The sequence below is a fragment of the Notolabrus celidotus genome, chromosome 1 (genome assembly GCF_009762535.1).
Source record: "Notolabrus celidotus isolate fNotCel1 chromosome 1, fNotCel1.pri, whole genome shotgun sequence".
NCBI lineage: Eukaryota > Metazoa > Chordata > Actinopteri > Labriformes > Labridae > Notolabrus > Notolabrus celidotus.
In genome coordinates, this window is record NC_048272.1 from 21,208,573 (window position 1) to 21,226,309 (window position 17,737).

The following is a 17,737-nucleotide window of genomic DNA, read 5'->3' on the forward strand; positions in this document are numbered from 1 at the left end:
GTGCCAGGCCCAGGTGCTCTGAATCTGGCTGCCTCAAACAATCGTGTTCATTGAACACCTTGAGGCACAGGAAAAAAACAAGGACAGATCACAGTAAAGCCTTTCTTTGAAAGGTTGGGCAGTGACTGTCTGACTACCTTCACTGTATTTTGTATTGGCTACATTAGTTTTAGTTGCTTGGTGTCTTCTGCTAGTTTTTATTAGATGTTTCATTTGTTCAAAGCTGAATATCACAAGGTCTTAGTTCTTAAAACAGTTACACTAAAGATACAGGAGACTGACCTCAACAATGTTAACTCTTTACCTTAAACATGGTGATTAAAACAACACTGACCTTGAGATAATGGCTCCTAATGCAATACAATTACACTCAAATATCAACATGTTAAAGCTTTTTAAAATGTGTTTTCATCTTAGATAAAAGTAAATCTTTCAACCAGATGTGAGTTTGGGCAAGTTCCCATTTTTAAGGCTGAGCTCTGTTTTAATCTCCGTCTCTTCAGGTCAAAGGTCTGGATCTATTGTCCCGCAGCGCTCTGTGAGTGAGCTTCCTCTGCTTTCCCACACTCTGTCCTTTCAGTGCTTTCACTAGAGGAACAATAGAAGTGTGCCTTATTATGCATCTTATTAGATACAATGAGTGACATCTTTCAAGACAGAGCTGGTCAACATTTAAGTTCAATTGACAGCTGAACTGAAATACCAGTACTGGAAAGGTATTTTGCAGTGTCACATTTCCCCCATGTTAATAAAAACAAACTTCATGAAATAAAGTAAGGATGATAATAATAACTTCATTAATACAGCACCTTTAAAAACAAAGGTTTAGAAATTGCTTTGATAAACAAGAAAAGTGAGATCATATCTATCCCTAGCCTATATGTGTATTCAGCAATTAAATGTTAATTAATGACTAAATATGCATTAATGAGTTAACTCCTTTCTATCAGTTAATTGGTGAATGTAAGTTCTATCAGTTAATTCATCTTGAAAGTAGGGAGGGTTTTTTCATCTTAATGAAGAGGTTTGACACAAAATGACATCAAAACAAAAACTTTACATTTTGCAAAATGTTTATTTACCAAGACTTAAAATCTTAAGCCAGAGGTGATGATGCATCACAACAACAGCTTGTAGATTTCTACAAGACACACTGTACTCACAGAGAGTAAAGGATCATCTGTCTTTATCAAAGACAAACAGTACTCAATATCTGAGAACACAGTTCTCACTGAATCAGGTGATTATTTTCCAAGTATAAAAACATTAAACCTTAATGTAGAAGAACATTGACATAAATTTGACCTTAAAACAAGTCTTATTTCTTTCAATGTCAAATAATACAAGACATAACATGTTCACTGTAAAACTGTGACAGTATGACATTAAACAAACCTTTATAATAAAAGGGAAAACATATCAATCTTAAAACAGATCATTAACCAATAATCACAAAGTAATTATAATTGCATGATGGCAAAATGTCAATGAAACTAACTTTAAGTTTAGTTAACTTCATAATATATCAAAAGCCTCCATCTTTTTTCTACACATGACGTGCAGTTGGACAAATAGACATGTATCACATGCAGTAAGTATTAAAGTATCACAAGAAAACTGAGGTTGAGAAAACCTTTACAAAAAGGTAAAGCAGTACAATCTTACAACAGATCAGTTTTTATATATCAGAGATAAACCCTCAATGACAACATGCCATAAAAAGGTCAGCTCAGAGTTTTTGATCAGTATGATCAATAATATCAAAAGATGATAAATGTAGTTGTAGAAATTGCAAATGCAATTAGATTCACTTCATGCAACATGCATGACACGAATTTCAAATTTCTTAATAGAAATAATGTTGCTGTCGCTATGTTTGGAATTCAGTCCAGTAATCTTTGACCAATGTGGTCATGTCAGTTTGTCTGGCAGTAACTCCAGCCTGTAAGAGTCTACCACGGCCGCCAGGGGGCTCTGTTGACTGGACTCTTTTCTTTGCTGATGCTGGTCTGGACTGTGGAGCTCAGAGGAGAGAAGTCAGCCTCTCTCAGGTTCTTCTCAGAGGAAGACTGCAGCTTGTTGAAGTGGTTCAGCAGTCTCCTCTGGGACTTCATGTTCACCTTCTCCCTGGACAGGAAGTGTGTGGCCTCTTGGACACACCTGGAGTAGCCCTTATTGGCAGCTGCTGAGTTCACAGCTTGATTCTGCTGCTGCAGTCGTCTCAGGACACAAACTGTCATCTCCAGGATGTCTGCTTTCTCCAGCTTGGAGTCTGGCTCCTTTTTGAGGAACTCTGGACCCAGGAGAGACTTGAGCTGCTCAATGCTGCTGTTGATTCGCTCTCTGCGTAACTTCTCCACCTGAGGCTTTCTGAGCTGCAGAAACAAAAAAGAAAGTCATTAATATACTTATTCTGGAGAGAGGTTTTGGCATAAAGACAGTCTGTCATTGATAAGATTGAAGTCTTGTTGGATCTTGAATTTACCTTGTGAGTCAGAGTGAGGTGCTCCTGAGAGTTGGTCATTGCTGCAGTAATTGTAGGAGCCATGTCTGGATCTGTGTGCTGTAGAGGTCTCTGTCGAGATGATCTGATCTCTGCTGGCTTCATCCCTCCTATTTATAGTCCCACATCTCCATATGAATGTGTGGGTTTGGGTCTTGCCGGAGTTTCTCACACTCTCAGCCAATCAGAGAGCTTGTTGAGACAATAAGGCGTGTGGAGCGGCAACATGCTGAATGCTTTTAATGCCTGGGGGACAATGGTTAGATCTCAGGGGAACAGGTGGAGGACTGAGGGAGGGGGGAGGGGGGAGGGGGGAGGGGGGGGGGGGGGGGGGGGGGGGGGGGGGGGGGACACACTCACAGAGCTTTATGTGCTTCTGGGAAAGTGGTGACCCTGTAGAGATCAGATTTACTGTCTGATGCTGGGATCAATGACTTTGACTGTGAACAGTCTTACTTAAAACATGGAAAGTTAAAATTTTTGGTGCACTGTACATTTGAAAAGTTGAAAAATATACATATATGTTTTGTTGTCACATTTTTACAAATGTCAAAATGTGAATTGTGCCCCTTGAAATTGTTTCATTTGCTCAATTAATAAGTTTGAAATATTACAGATGTTTCTTTAACATTTTTTTTTGAACATTTTGCATCATGAAAAGTAAAGCATTTTGGTTAAATTATGTCAAATTATAAGGAGCAATACTGTATTTCACCTTGTTACAGCACCACAATTTAAGTACAGTGTAATCTGCTGTTGTCCAGATGGGGCCGAGCAGAGTCATTTGACACGTGCCTTGTTGTCAGTGTGAGTAACAAGTTGAGCTCACTTTCCCACACTGGTTCCCTGTATGGTGTTGTCACTGATCCACAATGGGGACTTCTGTGGCAGATGCTGGCTCTGTGTTGTCTGACATCACCCACCATCTGGAGGGAAAGCACGCCATTGGCCGGCACTGAAAATGTTCAGTTTTATGCTTTACTTGATAACCTGCTGCGCAGTTTTAACACAATCATTTTAAATATGATCTTAAATATCTAGTCATAAACTTTTTTCTACTTACTCATCACCTGCAACAAATATTGTCCCTATAAACACTGGGCTGGGAGGTTTCTTTTGGGGGCAAGTGTTTCATGAAGTGTGCCAAATCCCTGGAGAGTAACTTTGTTGCTTGTGGGGTTAATGTCATTAACACTCAGTTCTGCTCTCCAGAGCTTTCCCACACTTTTCCCTTACTAGAAATTAAGCATGTGCCCCTGGACTGTTTGAAGATCATTCATAAAAACAGTCTGAGGTTCTGTGGGAGGGGTCTCCTCTTGATATTACAGCAAAATTTGAAATTGTAATTTATTACCTGTAATTTTTGTCCCCTTAACACCTAATATTATTTTAAAAGTACTAAATTTGTCCACTTCTTTAAAGTTGCCATTACAGCAAGTTATAAACCAGTGAGAAACCTTATTTGCATAAAGGCCACAATTTATGGTGTCGAAAGATAATGCTTACAACCAACTCTTTACAAAAATAAGATAGCTTTTTATCGTCAAAAAATGAAATTAAGGGAACTTTTAAAACTTTGTCTAACCAAAAGACTAATCAGAACAAAAATAGGCAGTTTTGCAGCACATTATGTAATATTATTAAACAAAACAAATGTAAGAAAAGTGGACTTTGAGCCAGCGCTTGTTTTGATGCAGTGCAGTCTGTCAGCACAGCTTCTCTGCCCTACACAACTGGATGTGCCGCCCTCTACTGGATCCTGCCTCTAAATTCATACTTATTGAAGCAACAAATCAAACAAGCCCAATGAAAAATGTTGACCTTTCATTAAAAGCAAAAACAAGAACATGTTGATTGGATTGAATCTCAAAATCATTTGAATGTATATTTAAGCCTGGAGTGTGAAGTAGCTCTTATTTGGGAGAAACTGTAACTTCAGTCACTTTTTCCTTTTTTGTGTGCTTGATTCGGTGATGTAATCATTCAGTAATTTTACCTCCAGTTTGATTTCATCTCAGTGTTCAAAATCTCTGTGACATGTGAACAGTTTTTTCTAATATATGTAGGCCTAATTTGTTATTGCATGATTCAGCTTTGTGCTGTTCAAAGCCAAGCAACATGGGGTTAAAATGGAAAGAGTTAGCCAAAATAAATGTAGACATACATATGTTTACAGGACTTAACAATTTCACTTGCATGGTGATCTTGAACAGCCAAGGTCAATGGCATTTGCCAACTTTGCATCCATAAAGGCATCTCTTGTTGAGCATGGTTCTGAAGTGCACCTAAATTTTGTTGTATGTTTTTGTACAATGACATGAAAGAATCTTATTTTATCTTATCTTCAAACCCCCAAGAACAATTCTGTAGCACTCTTTTACTTGTAGAATCAAACTGATGATGTTTGGAAATTTAAAGCCAGCTTATATAAAACGTTGCCCTATTTAAATAATAAATGAACAGAGATTTGTCTCAATATTGCTCAAACAGTCAACTTGGAAAAAAACATGTACAATGCTCAAGTAGAAACACAGCTACATGTCTGAAGCAAATCAAGTTATGGTTTTACAAGCTTAGCTGAAACTGTGGAAGGAAGGGAGCTTTCAAGGTGTTTAACAGGTTAGCTTCCTGAGATTGATCCAAAACTTTCTTTAAATTCTGTGCTAAAGACATAGGCTCTCATTGAATGAAATAGGTAACCCCTTAAAACATGTTTAAGCCACTTTATATAAGAGCAACATAACAATCATATGCACGATGTAGAGCAAGTTCTAGTTTTGAAAGCTGAGCTCTCTTTTAATCTCCGTGCCTACAGGTCAAAAAAGGTCTGGATCTATTGTCCCACAGGGCTCTGTGAGTGAGCTTCCTCTGCTTTCCCACACTCTGTCCTTTCACTGCTTTCACGTGAGGAACAATATAAGTGTGCCGTATTATGCATCTCATTACACACCATGTCTGCCCTCTTTGAGGAGGGACATGGTTAACATTAAAGTGTAAACATCTAAAAACTGAAGGTTGTTTCCAATTAACGCTCTCTTTTATGACTGACACACTGTTCGAATACAGTGACACAACATCAGTAATCTCTGTCCATCTTACTTTTGATTTGAACACATTTCCTGGTTTAGTTTCACTCAAAGCAGCTGTTATTAATTAACATTTTGAGTTGTCAATCACATTAAAGTGAACTGATTGACACTATCAATTAAGCTTGTATAAAGAAAATAATTCATCATATAAAGAGGGTAACCATGACAAAAGAGTGTGTACACCAAATTTAAGTTTGCAGTATTTCTTTATTTATGGCACACAGAGCCACAAAATGTAGAGAGGTGATGATGCATCACAACAACAGCTTGTAGATTTCTACAAGGCACACTGTGCTCACAGAGAGTGAAGGCTCAACCAATACACAGTATGTGAGGGAAATAGGTCACAAGGCAATATTTGTAACAAATGGAATAAAGAATTTTCTTTTACAATAAAGAAGAGTGAAAAATTATCTTTAAACAAATACAATCTCTTCAGAATCAGTCATTTCATTTCCTTCTTAATATCTGATAAAATTAGTCACTTCGAGTGTGAGAGTGATCATGAAACACCTTCAACAATGAAGGTTAAACTCGTAAATCTTAAAACAGGTTACTTCTAAAGATCACGTACAGTTAGGGAAAATATAAGAACAACACGTCTTAATATAGACAGCTATGAGTTTTGATCATTTTTGCAGATAACAATCAATTAATTGACCTGCACGATGAAGAACTCTAATGTATCACAGACAAATTTGATACTTAGAAAACCTTTTATAAAAAAGATTACATTCAGATCTTAAAACAGATCAGTTAAAAGGGGTCAGAGATCAAAGTAATAAAAACTATCAGGAAAATATGTCCATAAACAGGACATGTTTTTTTGATCAGTGTGATCAATAACAAATCAACCGATGACAAATGTCATCAATTGATTTGTGACAGACATTATAAAAACAGTACATCAATGTACGGTAAGGTATAGTTATAATTGCTAATGCAATCAGATTTGATTCATGCAACATGCATGACAGATGTTCTCTTTTTTTAAGAAATGCTTAATTTCATTTCTTCAGGAAATGTAAACAATAAGAGAATGACAGAATACACAGTCTTCTGTAGAAACAGAAAGATATAAATGAAATGTCGTAGAATTCAGTCCAGTAATCTTTGACCAATGTGGTCATGACAGTTTGTCTGGTAGTAACTCCAGTCTGTGTAGTTGTCTACCACGGCCTCCAGGGGGCGCTGTCGACTGGACTCTTCTCTTTGGTGTTGCTGGTCTGGACTGTGGAGCTCAGAGGAGAGAAGTCAGCATGCTTCTGCTGCTGCTGCTGCTGCAGTCGTCTCAGGACACAAACTGTCATCTCCAGGATGTCTGCTTTCTCCAGCTTGGAGTCTGGCTCCTGTTTGAGAAACTCTGGACCCAGGAGAGACTTGAGCTGCTCAATGCTGCTGCTGATTTGCTCTCTGCGTAACTTCTCCACCTGAGGCTTTCTGAGTTGCAGAAACAAAAAAGAAAGTTGTTAATATACTTATTCGCGAGAGAGGTTTTGACATAAAGACAAGTACAATCAGTCATTGATAAGATTGAAGTCTTGTTGGATCTTGAATTTACCTTGCGAGTCAGAGTGAGGTGCTCCTGAGAGTTGGTCATTGCTGCAGTGATTGTAGGAGCCATAACTGGATCTGTGTGCTGTAGAGGTCTCTGTCGAGAGAATCTGATCTCTGCTGGCTTTATCCCTCCTATTTATAGTCCCACATCTCCATATGAATGTATGGGTTCTGGTCAAGAAGAAGTATTTCACACTCTCAGCCAATCAGAGAGCTTGTTGAGACAATACGACATGTGGAGCTAAAATGCCTGGGGAACAATTGTTAGATCTCAGGGGAACAGGTGGAGGACTGGGGTGGGGGGGTGATGGAGACACACTCACAGAGCTCTGTGTGGATCTGGGAAAGTGGTGACCCTGTAGAGAGATCAGAGCTGCTGCCTGAGTCTGGGATCAATGACTTTGACTGAGCACACGCTCATCATCCCAACACACTTTGGAGATTTTTGTTATCATATTCTGTTTAAACTATTCAGAGATATCAGTTTTTCCTTGAGCTTTGGTATAACTGAAAACAACTCTAGATTGAAATGTCAACATAGTAACTAAAATTAGAAATCCAAAGATACAAGGCTCTTTTCAATTAGAGCAGAACTTGGACAAAGTGCAAATGAAACACCCCGACAGGTGAATTTTTAAGTTCCTAGATAAAATAGCCAATCAAAAACAAACTTTATGTTCCTCTTGCTTTAATCTTCTTAAACTTTGGTCCATCACCGATACAGAACTTTGTAAACTTTTTTTAAAGTAACGTAATACCTGCATGACAAAATACTCTAGAAGCAACATGCTGATGTCCAGATGGTGCTGATCAGAGTCATTTGACACGTGCCTTGTAGTCGGTGTGAGTAAGGAGTTGAGCTCACTTTCCCACACTGGCTCCCTGTATGGTGTGGTCATTGATCCACAAAGGGACTTCAGTGGCAGATGCTGGCTGTGTGTTCTTGTCTGACATCACCCTCCATCTGGAGGGAAAGCACCTGATTGGCTGGATTTGACAGTTTGTAAAGTTTGAATTTTTATAAAATATTTACAGGGAAGTATCACTGAAATGATTTATAATCTCACATTATCAGTTTTAAGTCAGTGTCTTACTCTTTTAACTTTTTAGTAATGACCCTGACTCATTACATTAATAATTAAGCTCTTCACATGAGGACCAGGGCGAGGACGGGGAGGGGGGTTCTTGGGTGGCATCTGTTTCCTGAAGTGTGCCAAATCCCTTTGGGGAATTACCTCGCTGCTGGTTAGATTGATGTCATTCAAACTAAACTCTGCTGTCCAGAGTTTCCCACACTCTGTCTATCAGTAGATAATAGGTACATGATATTATGCAAGTAGATTCTTGAGGACTAAAAAATAATTGTTGCCTGTTCATTTTCTTGTAGCCTACATATTAGTCCCTATTAATATGAGAGGACTTTATGATAGGATATGATGCAATGCAATATGAAACAACACATTTTATTGTCCTCTTGGGGAAATGGTCTCAAGTTCTGCACATGTAAGTAAACATTAAAAGAACAAACAACAATCCAAACTCACTCACACACACATACACAGAGAAACCCATACCACAACCAATGGATATTACACAACATCTGCACAAACCAACGTAAGACATAAAGATAACAAGATAACATCAAGACGCTGTTGCACAAACCACACTTGCTGCTTATTACCCTTTTTGCCAGATTTTTACCTGGCTGATAGGTTCAGAGTTTAGAGGAGTTTCAAACTCAAAGTTTCCCTAGAACTTGTCATGAGTCATATTCAGTGCTACTAGAATGGACAATAATATAAGACAAATGTAACAGGTGAAGAAATTCAACCACAGTGTCCACTTAGGTAACACCTTTTACAATAAAATATTAAAAGTATTGAGTAATGTTTGACAAGTGGAGTTCATCAGCATAGTTCATCCATCTCTGCAAGACTGGATTGGAGGTTATCTATTGGTTCTATATTACCATATAGCTATACAGAGACTTTTTGGACTTGCAGCAACAAGAAGTTGAATTTTCTGCATTGAATAAGCGCTAGAGAAATGCACGTTTGCCACAAGTAGCTGTTGCATCCTCCTCTGCCGTAGCATTGGATTTATTGTTCGCTTTTCAGTCTTCAGACTTCTTTAAAATGTTATCCTCCATTGTGCCGAAAAACAGAAAGTGAAGCCAGTGAGGCAGTTATTTGTTTTAAGGGGGAACAAGAAGTGTTCTGTTTTCTAAATTATGTAGTTACTAGATTTAACAGTGTTGAAGTGAATTAAACTTAAACAGCAGATTACTCTCAGTAAGTTATGCCTTTTTTTTCTAAATATATTAATATAAGACCTGACAAATTGATTCTTAAAATTTTCTGAAAAGTGTTTATCCTTTAAAACTGAAGACGTCACTAAAAAATTTGGGAGCCAGGCTTCCTTCCAATCTCCGTCCCTTCAGGTCAAAGGTCTGAATCTATTGTCCCACAGGACTCTGTGAGTGAGTCTCCTCTGCTTTCCCACACTCTGTCCTTTCATTGCTTTCTCTGGAGGAACAATAGAAGTGTCTTATTATGCATCCAATAAGACCACTTCAAAAATAAACCTGCTTTGTGATAATTATTTTTGGTTGAACATTGAAAAATTAAAGTTCCACCAAAATACCTGAGCAAAAGTTTCTTTGAGATGTGTGTTTGCATATTTAGTTTGATGACTTTCCTTCATTCATAAAAAAGACCTAACATTAATAATTCTCCTTCATAATGTCGTATCTTAACAGCCCGTGATGTGTAGATGTAGAACAAACTTCGTGACACTGGCCATCTTGGATAGTAATCAGATTTATTACAATCAAACAGCATCAGCATCAGTAACAAGCATCGCGACTGCTTGGAGGACGACCGGGCCAGATGAAGTCGCCTCGCTTCTATCTTCACGTGCTGGCTTAAATACTATGGAGGTGTACTCAAATTAGAATGAGGGTGTTTTCCTAACACCCCTAAATATGGACTCTTCAACACAAGTTTAACATTAGCTGCTATTTGACTCTTTTTATGAGCGCCTTGTTCTGAGTATTTGACAGAGAAGTCAGCTGTCATTGTCAACCATATATTTGCCTAGGTCAAAGGTGATCTTTTTTAAGCCCTCCTTAGAGACACCTGGAGCCATTGTGCTGTAACACATTCTGTTGGACAAAATTGAGTAAACATGAGATACTTCATATTCCCCCCTTGGAGACGACACAGAGTCTCCAAAAAAATGATGATACCAAAGGGATGCATAAAGAAACTTAACAACATACACAAAAGTAATTCAATGCAAACTTCTGATTCAACACATCGTGGCACTGCGGCCAAGTCATGGAGTGTGAGAGCTGAAAAACCTGTCAGACAGTAAACAATTCTTCAATATCCATCAATCAATCAAGACAGGAAAAAGTCACTCACGGCCCCTCTGCCTTAGGCAACCACACATGGTACTCCATTTGATCAGAAAAGAAAAGAAAAGAAATCTAAGACTACGGGGAACAAGACAAAGGCAAATATAGGTGGGACCTTCAAAAATAAAAATAAAACATGTCCAAAGTCAGGCTGGTCATCCCATCTGACCTTTCAATGGACCTTGCCCTGCCTAGCAGTACTGGCCCTAGGCACCGAGAAAGAAACAAAACCTAAGATCCCAATATATTTACTTTTTACTATCCATATTCCCCCGTTACAAAAACCAAAGTATGGCTAATGCAAGTTTAAATAAAACCAAGATAACACATCTTGCAAAAAATATAACCAAAAAGTCCATAAAAAGTACTTTTTCCATGCATAATATTTAACACAAAAACCTAAACTCATTACTCCTCAACAACATGAGCTACTAGTTGCGTGCCCTTAATGATATTCCAAAACAAAGGGTCACACACAATGTTCTCATGGAGGGTCCTCTTGTCCATTTTGACTGTTGTTCGGGGTCCGCCATCCATGATCGAATATCTGGGTTCATGTATGTTGTAGGACCCCTGGACAAGTAGGCCTCCTCGTCAGATGCTTTCCTGGAAAGACAAATCAACAACCAGTATCTTTGCAAAAACAACAATTTTCAAATGCTGTCATACCGTTTTGGTTTGACTTTCTTTCTGACTGGTCTTGGATCCCTTGGTCCGGTTTGGTCCGTGAATCCTTTTGGAGAGACATCACATCTCTCTGGGGTCTTGGATGACTCACGCTCCAAGGAAACAGACTCTTCTGTTTCTGGGACGTGTTGTAAGTCAACATTTCCGAATGTTCTTTCTTGTTCATTGATTGGGAAGTCATCTCCGGCATCATTAAAAGTGTGTTCAAAATCATCATGACTGTCCACATCATAGTCAAACCCTTTTTTTTAATTTTTATCTCTGAGGTACTCTGGTACTTCTGCTTCTTCCGCTGTTTCTTCTGGTTCTCCAGAAGTTTCATCATATCTGTTTTGTGAGCGTGGCGCTCCTTCTATTGGTGCTTTAACACAATGTGATAAATGATACCACGTTGGAGACCCTTTAACTTGAACCGCAGTTCCAGTACTGCGAACAACTTCAAATGGTCCTTGGCGGCGTTCGTTAAACCATTTTCTCCTAAACACCTTCACGAACACCTTGTCTCCAGGTTGTACTGTATTCCGGTTTTGTTCAGCACGTCTTTCTTCTTCTTCTTCCTGCTTTTGCCTGTCAGAAATATATGTAGATATTCTTTTGGGGCTAAACTTGGGCCCTTTCTGCTTGTTCGCAGGCAAGGTGTAGGCATTCGCCTACCTGTAGCCAACTCATGAGGTGTCAAACGTAGATCACGTAGTTTGCTTGAACGACATGCCATTAAAGCCAATGGAAGTGCCGCTACCCAATTTAAACCTGTATGCTGACAGATTTTTACAAGTCGATTTTTTATTACGCCATTCATTTTTTCACAAATACCTTGGCTCTGCGGATGATACACGGCTCCTAGACGTTGTTTAATTCCTAATTTTTGTAAGATCAATCTAACCGTTTTATCCACAAACTCTTTTCCATTATCCGAGGATATACGATCTGGAAGTCCCCACCTGCTTATGACTTCACAACACAAAAACTTGGCAACAGACTGAGCATCCTTCCGCTTGGTTGGACAAGCTTCAGGCCATCTTGAAAACCTGTCTACTACGACCAACAAGTATCTTTTGCCTCCAATTGGTCTTATCATATCGACAAAATCCACGACTAACTCACGCATAGGACCTGTTGGAGTTGGAATATAACCAGGAGGAACCATTACACCTCTCCGAACATTGTTTTTTAGACAGATTATGCATCTGCCTATGACATAATCAATTTGTTCAAGCAAATACGGTGCCCAAAAGCCATATTCCTCCGTGATTTTTCTCTTAACCCCCCCCCTTGCTACATGGGCTAGACCATGAGCTTCTTGTATCATCAGACCTAACAAGTCTGGGGGTGCTATCATCAATCCTTCATGATTGCGCCACAGACCCGTAGAATCCTGAGTGGCACCTCGATTTTGCCATAACTGTTTATCCATTGTAGAAGCAGCTTCTTGCATTGAGATCACGTCTCTAAAAGTGATTTTGTCTTCCAATTCCACTTCATGGGTGACTAGAAGAACCTTTCCTGGTTTGTCTGCTCCTGTGACGGCTTTTGCAGCCTCGCCGGCCGCTCTGTTACCTAATGTAACTCTTGACATGTCTACTTTGTGTGCTGCACATTTAGCTATTGCTATTTCCTTAGGCTGCATCATTGCATGTAACAACTTCATTATCTGGGCATGATGTTGTATAGGTGAACCATCTGCTTTTTTAAATCCTCGATTCTTCCACACTGATCCGAACAAGTGACAAACATTATGTGCGTAAGCAGAGTCTGTATATATGGTTACTCGCATACCTTTAGCCAACAAACATGCTTCAGTCAGCCCTACAAGTTCAGCAAGCTGAGCAGATGCAGGCTGTGGTATTATTTCTGCTTTTTCAACAACAAAATCACCATCTTGGGCTTTCACCACTGCATATCCCGCACTCAATTTGTCTCCTATCCGATAACAGGATCCGTCGGTCCAATACTCCAAGTCTGATTCCCGCAACGGAAGGGCTTGCAAATCAGACCTGAGTCTTGAATATTTCTCAGCTTCCATTACGCAGTCGTGTGGCTCTCCATCTTCTGGAGTTGGTAAATTCTCAGCTGGATTTATTGTATTACATTTAACCAAAGTAACATCTTCTTGTTCCAAGAGCCTATGATAGTCTCTAAGTCTTGGCATAGTCAATGTATATTTACCATAGTTCAAAAGATTTCTGAGACTATGATGAGTAAGAATTGTCACTGGATATCCCATGGTTACAGATGATGCCTTGTCATACATTAAATAAACTCCCACCATTGCTCTAAAGCACAGTGGTAACCCCAATTCTACGTCTGAATAGGCAGTAGAATAATAGGAAATGGGTTGAGGACCCGTTCCCGTGCCTGTTGGTTGACAAAGAACTGCACACGCATATTTACCTCCTATGGAAGTGGAAACATACAACAAAAAGTTTTTTGAGTAGTCCGGGAGCGTCAGCGCCGGAGACTCCTGTAGTCGTTGCTTAATTGTTTCAAATGCCATCAAACCTTCCTGCGTCCAGGTAAGATTACAATGGAGGTTGGCATTCTCAGTGTCTTTAATCATAGCTCTCAAGGGTCCTGTTAGACTAGCATAATTCTCAACCCATGCTGAAGAATACCCAGTTATTCCTAAAAATGTCATCATTTCCCTAACTGTTCTAGGCTTTGGAGCCTTTTGAATAGCTTCTAAGTGACTGTCAGAGATACTTCTGTGTCCCTGAGTTATTATCTGACCCAGATACACTACCTTCTCCTGACAATACTGCAACTTTTTCTGTGAAGCTTTATGTCCTTTATCTGCCAAGATCTGCAATAATTTAATTGAGTCTGCATGACATGTTTCTTTATCAGGTGAACAAATGATAATGTCGTCAACATATTGGACCACAATACTATTCAAAATCTGGTCTATTCCTGCCAAATCATCTTTCAATACTTTATTGAAAATGTGAGGGCTGTGTTTGAATCCTTGTGGTAGTCTCTTGTATTCATAAGATTGTCCTTTATATGTAAACCCAAATAAGCCTCGACTTTCTGAGCTGAGTGGAACACTGAAAAAAGCTCCACACAAATCCAGCACCGTAAAGTGAGTAGCATCAGGTGGAATTTGGGCTAACAAGGTATGGGGATCGGGTACGTCGGCTGGAAAATCAGCCACTACCTCATTTACTGCTCTTAAATCATGTACCAGGCGATAAGTATCATCTGGCTTCTTTACAGGCAACAGAGGTGTGTTGCACTGGGGATTCAAACTTATCCCCAAAACACCTGCTTGCAACAATCCTTCAATTTGTGGACCAATCCCTTGAATGGCCTCCTGCTTTAATGGGTACTGATTCTTCCAGGGAAGTTTGGATCCTGGTCGAAGATCAACCCTCACTGGTTGAGCTGATTTTACAAGTCCAATATCAGTACTATGTTGGGACCACAAACAGTCTGGAACCTGTCGCAGCATCTCCTCTTTTGCACTATCTGGGCTCAACTCAACACTAAGAATTGATTCGTGTGTCATTTGAACAGTTTGTGGTCGTCCTTGTCCTTGAGATGAGATCATTATTTTTAAAAACCGCTGATCCTCGCTCTTCCAGATGGCGAGGTTACCCTGTATTGGTGCAAAAACTGCTTTTTCTGCTTCTAACATCATTGACCCCACATGCTGTTGCTCATAATCCTCAGCTATCATTAATGTTATGTGTGGAATACTAGTTTTGATATCATGTTCTTTTTCAAAATACTCATTATTGTTTAGCTTTATAGCTACTCCTTGAGGTCCCAAAATTATACAGCTTGAGCTAAGCTGTACTTGCTCTGGTTGATGCTTCAACCATTCTGTTGAATTTGACTGAACAGCATTCTCAAAATATTTTAGCGTACAATGGAGTGGATATTCAGGGAGCTTAGCATCAGGCATGTTTGCTATGATGAACTTTTCCCAAAGCTTTGCTGGTTTCAAAAGTTCCGGACTGATGTTTCCAATCCAAAACACTGCAGAAGCTTCAGACTCTGCTGTCATAAATAGTTGATGCAAACTATCTCTTGGTACGTCCACCAGACAGCCGTCTGGTGTACACCGTATTGTACAGTTTAATTTACACAAGGCATCCCTTCCCATAAGTGCAATGGGCGTATGTTCTGATACTAATATAGGTAATGTAATCTTCCGGTGTTTATAACTGAGCTCAATTGGTTTTGTGAGAGGAATCAGCTGTTTTATGCCCTCGAACCCTATAGTCCGCACCAATTGGTCAGACATGGGGAGATGTATAGCATCATCAGGCCGAACACAGGTGAAAGCAGCTCCACAATCTGCCATCACTTTTAATGGTTTATCATTTATTTTTACCATTAATGTTGGATCTTGCTCTGGCCCTGACACTACCAGCTGACACCCCCCTTCTAGGTTTTCTGGGCACCCCTAGTATCCTACTTCCGGGCCCCGGTAAGGGTTTAACGGTCCCCTGGGTGGGCATGACTGTCCCCTGAATGTCCCTCTAGAGTCTCCTCTGAAACCTCCTCTGAAATTTCCCCTGACAAAATTCCCTCCTGTCCTGTAACATTCACGAGCAAAATGGCCCAGCTGTCCACAATTATAACACACCTCTGAAGATTGTTGATAATTTGGATTAAGGTTCATTCCTCTGCCTCTTCCCAAATTTCCTTGACCTCTTCCTCTCCATGTTTGCCATCTATCAAAAACTGGTTGTGTGTAGGGAGTAGTAGTGGGAACTGATATTAGCTGAGGTGGTTGAATCTGATTCTGTTCCTGCTGTAGTTGTGGAACTGATTGATTAGGTTGCGGTTGACTCTGCATAACTACAGCCTGTTTCTTTTCTTTCTTTCTGTTATCTACCAGTTGTATTTGATTAAGTTTTCTAAGGGTTTCCTGATCCTGTTCCTTTTGATCATTCTCCTTTTTCCTATATAGTTCAACTTGGTGAGCTATGTGATCTGTGTATATGCTTGTTGTCATGCTTCCTAGACCAACCACCTCTGCCAATTTACTTCTCACTGGCTGTGGCAGTCCCGCCTGTATTTTTGCTCGCAAAATTGATTGTTCCATTTGATGCAGACCTGGATCATTTCCTGTAACGTTTCTCCACACTTGATGAGCTCTTGACACATAAGCTCTTGGGTTCTCCTGTGGCCCTAATGGCTCAATGAAAATGTTATCAGGATGTACATTTGTTGGGAAGGTATCCCTCAATGATCTCCACATTCTACCTCTGCTTGCAGCAAACAATTCTGGATCATTTACTGCTGTTAATATATATCGATGAAGTCCTGCCCTCTGTAGGATCTCTTCCATAGCTGGAACCCCTAAGAGGTTAGCTAAAAGTCTCTTAATATCTCCCATAGCTGGCTGCCAACCAATCATGATTTCTTCTAATTTTGATATCCAAGGATGTGCTCCATCCTGGAGCGTGGGTAATTTTTCAAGGATATCTGACATATCAGTGCTCTGCAAAGGTTTATACTCCAAATTTTGTCCTCGGACAATTACCGGACACGTCTTACTGGGTGCTTTTCCTTCCTTTCTTGAGCGTAATGCATATTCTGAGGTGTCTGGTTTTTCTAATTTTTTTACCCTTCATGTTGTGTCTCTCTAACTGTAATGCTTCTATTTTTTATGCTTAATATCAGTACTGAATGCTACTGGATCAGGATATGAACGGCCCTCACTCTCAGAGTCTGAATCACTGTCTCCATTTTCGCTTTCTTCAGTATCGTTCCCGCTCCATGAGTAATCTCCTTTTTTCTCCGCATTGGCGATTATCTGTCTAACTGTTGGGTCATAACCTCCACAGGCTTTAGCCTGTTTATTCCGACTATCTCCCATTGTTATTTTTCTATAGCTTTGTTCGCTTTTACTAGTCAGACGAGATGTTTTCTTTTTACTTTTAGAGCTTGGGTACATTCTTATGGTTGTTCTAGCTTTCCCTGTCTCTATTACGCGCTCGTCCTCATCTCTAATGTGATAATCTCCTTCCTGTAAAATCACTGGAAGCTGGGGATAAACATCAGCAAAATTTAACTCTTTTTCATAAGGTGGGGGTCCTTTTACTGGAGCTGTATGCGAGAAGGGTGTATTTACTTTATCCATTAATTTTTCCGTTTCCTTGAGATTTTTTGCTATTTCTTCTTTGGTTCTTTCCCTGCGTTCCTTTTGAGCTTTAAGTAATTTCTGTCCCTCTTGTTCAAACAATTGTAGAATGCCTAGTTCTATTTGTCTTTTTTCCTTGCGTTTCTGTCCCTTTTTGCCTGTTCTTTGTCCTGTCCTGTAAGTAGACACAAGTACATGCATGGTTCTAACTACATCTGGATTGAGAGTACCTTCCACTGGCCATGGCTGGTCTATGTCAGGCCAGCGCTTACTCCATTTTTTAGAGATCTTTACAATGTCTTTTATAAGAGGATTGTTTTTCTGAACTACATCAACTGGGGTAATGATTTTTGAGATTTTAGAGTCCATTTTTAACTTAATATTACTTC

At 39.6% G+C, this 17,737-nt stretch overlaps 3 protein-coding genes across 3 annotated transcripts in view; 1 reads left to right on the plus strand and 2 right to left on the minus strand.

Moving 5' to 3' along the window:
- atrip (ATR interacting protein) overlaps positions 1 to 17,737 on the plus strand; it is a 99,110-nt gene that overhangs the window by 26,292 nt on the left and 55,081 nt on the right. The window lies entirely within an intron of this gene.
- On the minus strand, positions 1,953 to 2,608 carry LOC117811383 (transcription factor HES-5-like). The gene is made up of 2 exons (XM_034681629.1): positions 2,486 to 2,608; positions 1,953 to 2,375 (listed from the first exon to the last, which is right to left on the minus strand). Exons 1-2 carry the CDS (start codon positions 2,606 to 2,608, stop codon positions 1,953 to 1,955), a joined length of 546 nt encoding a protein of 181 aa, XP_034537520.1.
- On the minus strand, positions 6,762 to 7,270 carry LOC117811462 (transcription factor HES-5-like). Its single transcript, XM_034681746.1, has 2 exons — positions 7,156 to 7,270; positions 6,762 to 7,039 (listed from the first exon to the last, which is right to left on the minus strand). The coding sequence occupies exons 1-2, from the start codon at positions 7,214 to 7,216 to the stop codon at positions 6,762 to 6,764; spliced, it is 339 nt and encodes a 112-aa protein (XP_034537637.1). The 5' UTR covers positions 7,217 to 7,270.

Coding starts and splice junctions, on each gene's coding strand:
- LOC117811383 (XM_034681629.1), bottom strand. CDS start 2,608: ATGAAGCCAGCAGAGATCAGATCATCTCGACAGAGACCTCTACAGCAC. Junction 2,376..2,485: donor ACCTCACTCTGACTCACAAG/GTAAATTCAAGA, acceptor TTGTTTCTGCAG/CTCAGAAAGCCTCAGGTGGA.
- LOC117811462 (XM_034681746.1), bottom strand. CDS start 7,216: ATGGCTCCTACAATCACTGCAGCAATGACCAACTCTCAGGAGCACCTC. Junction 7,040..7,155: donor GCACCTCACTCTGACTCGCA/AGGTAAATTCAA, acceptor TTTTGTTTCTGC/AACTCAGAAAGCCTCAGGTG.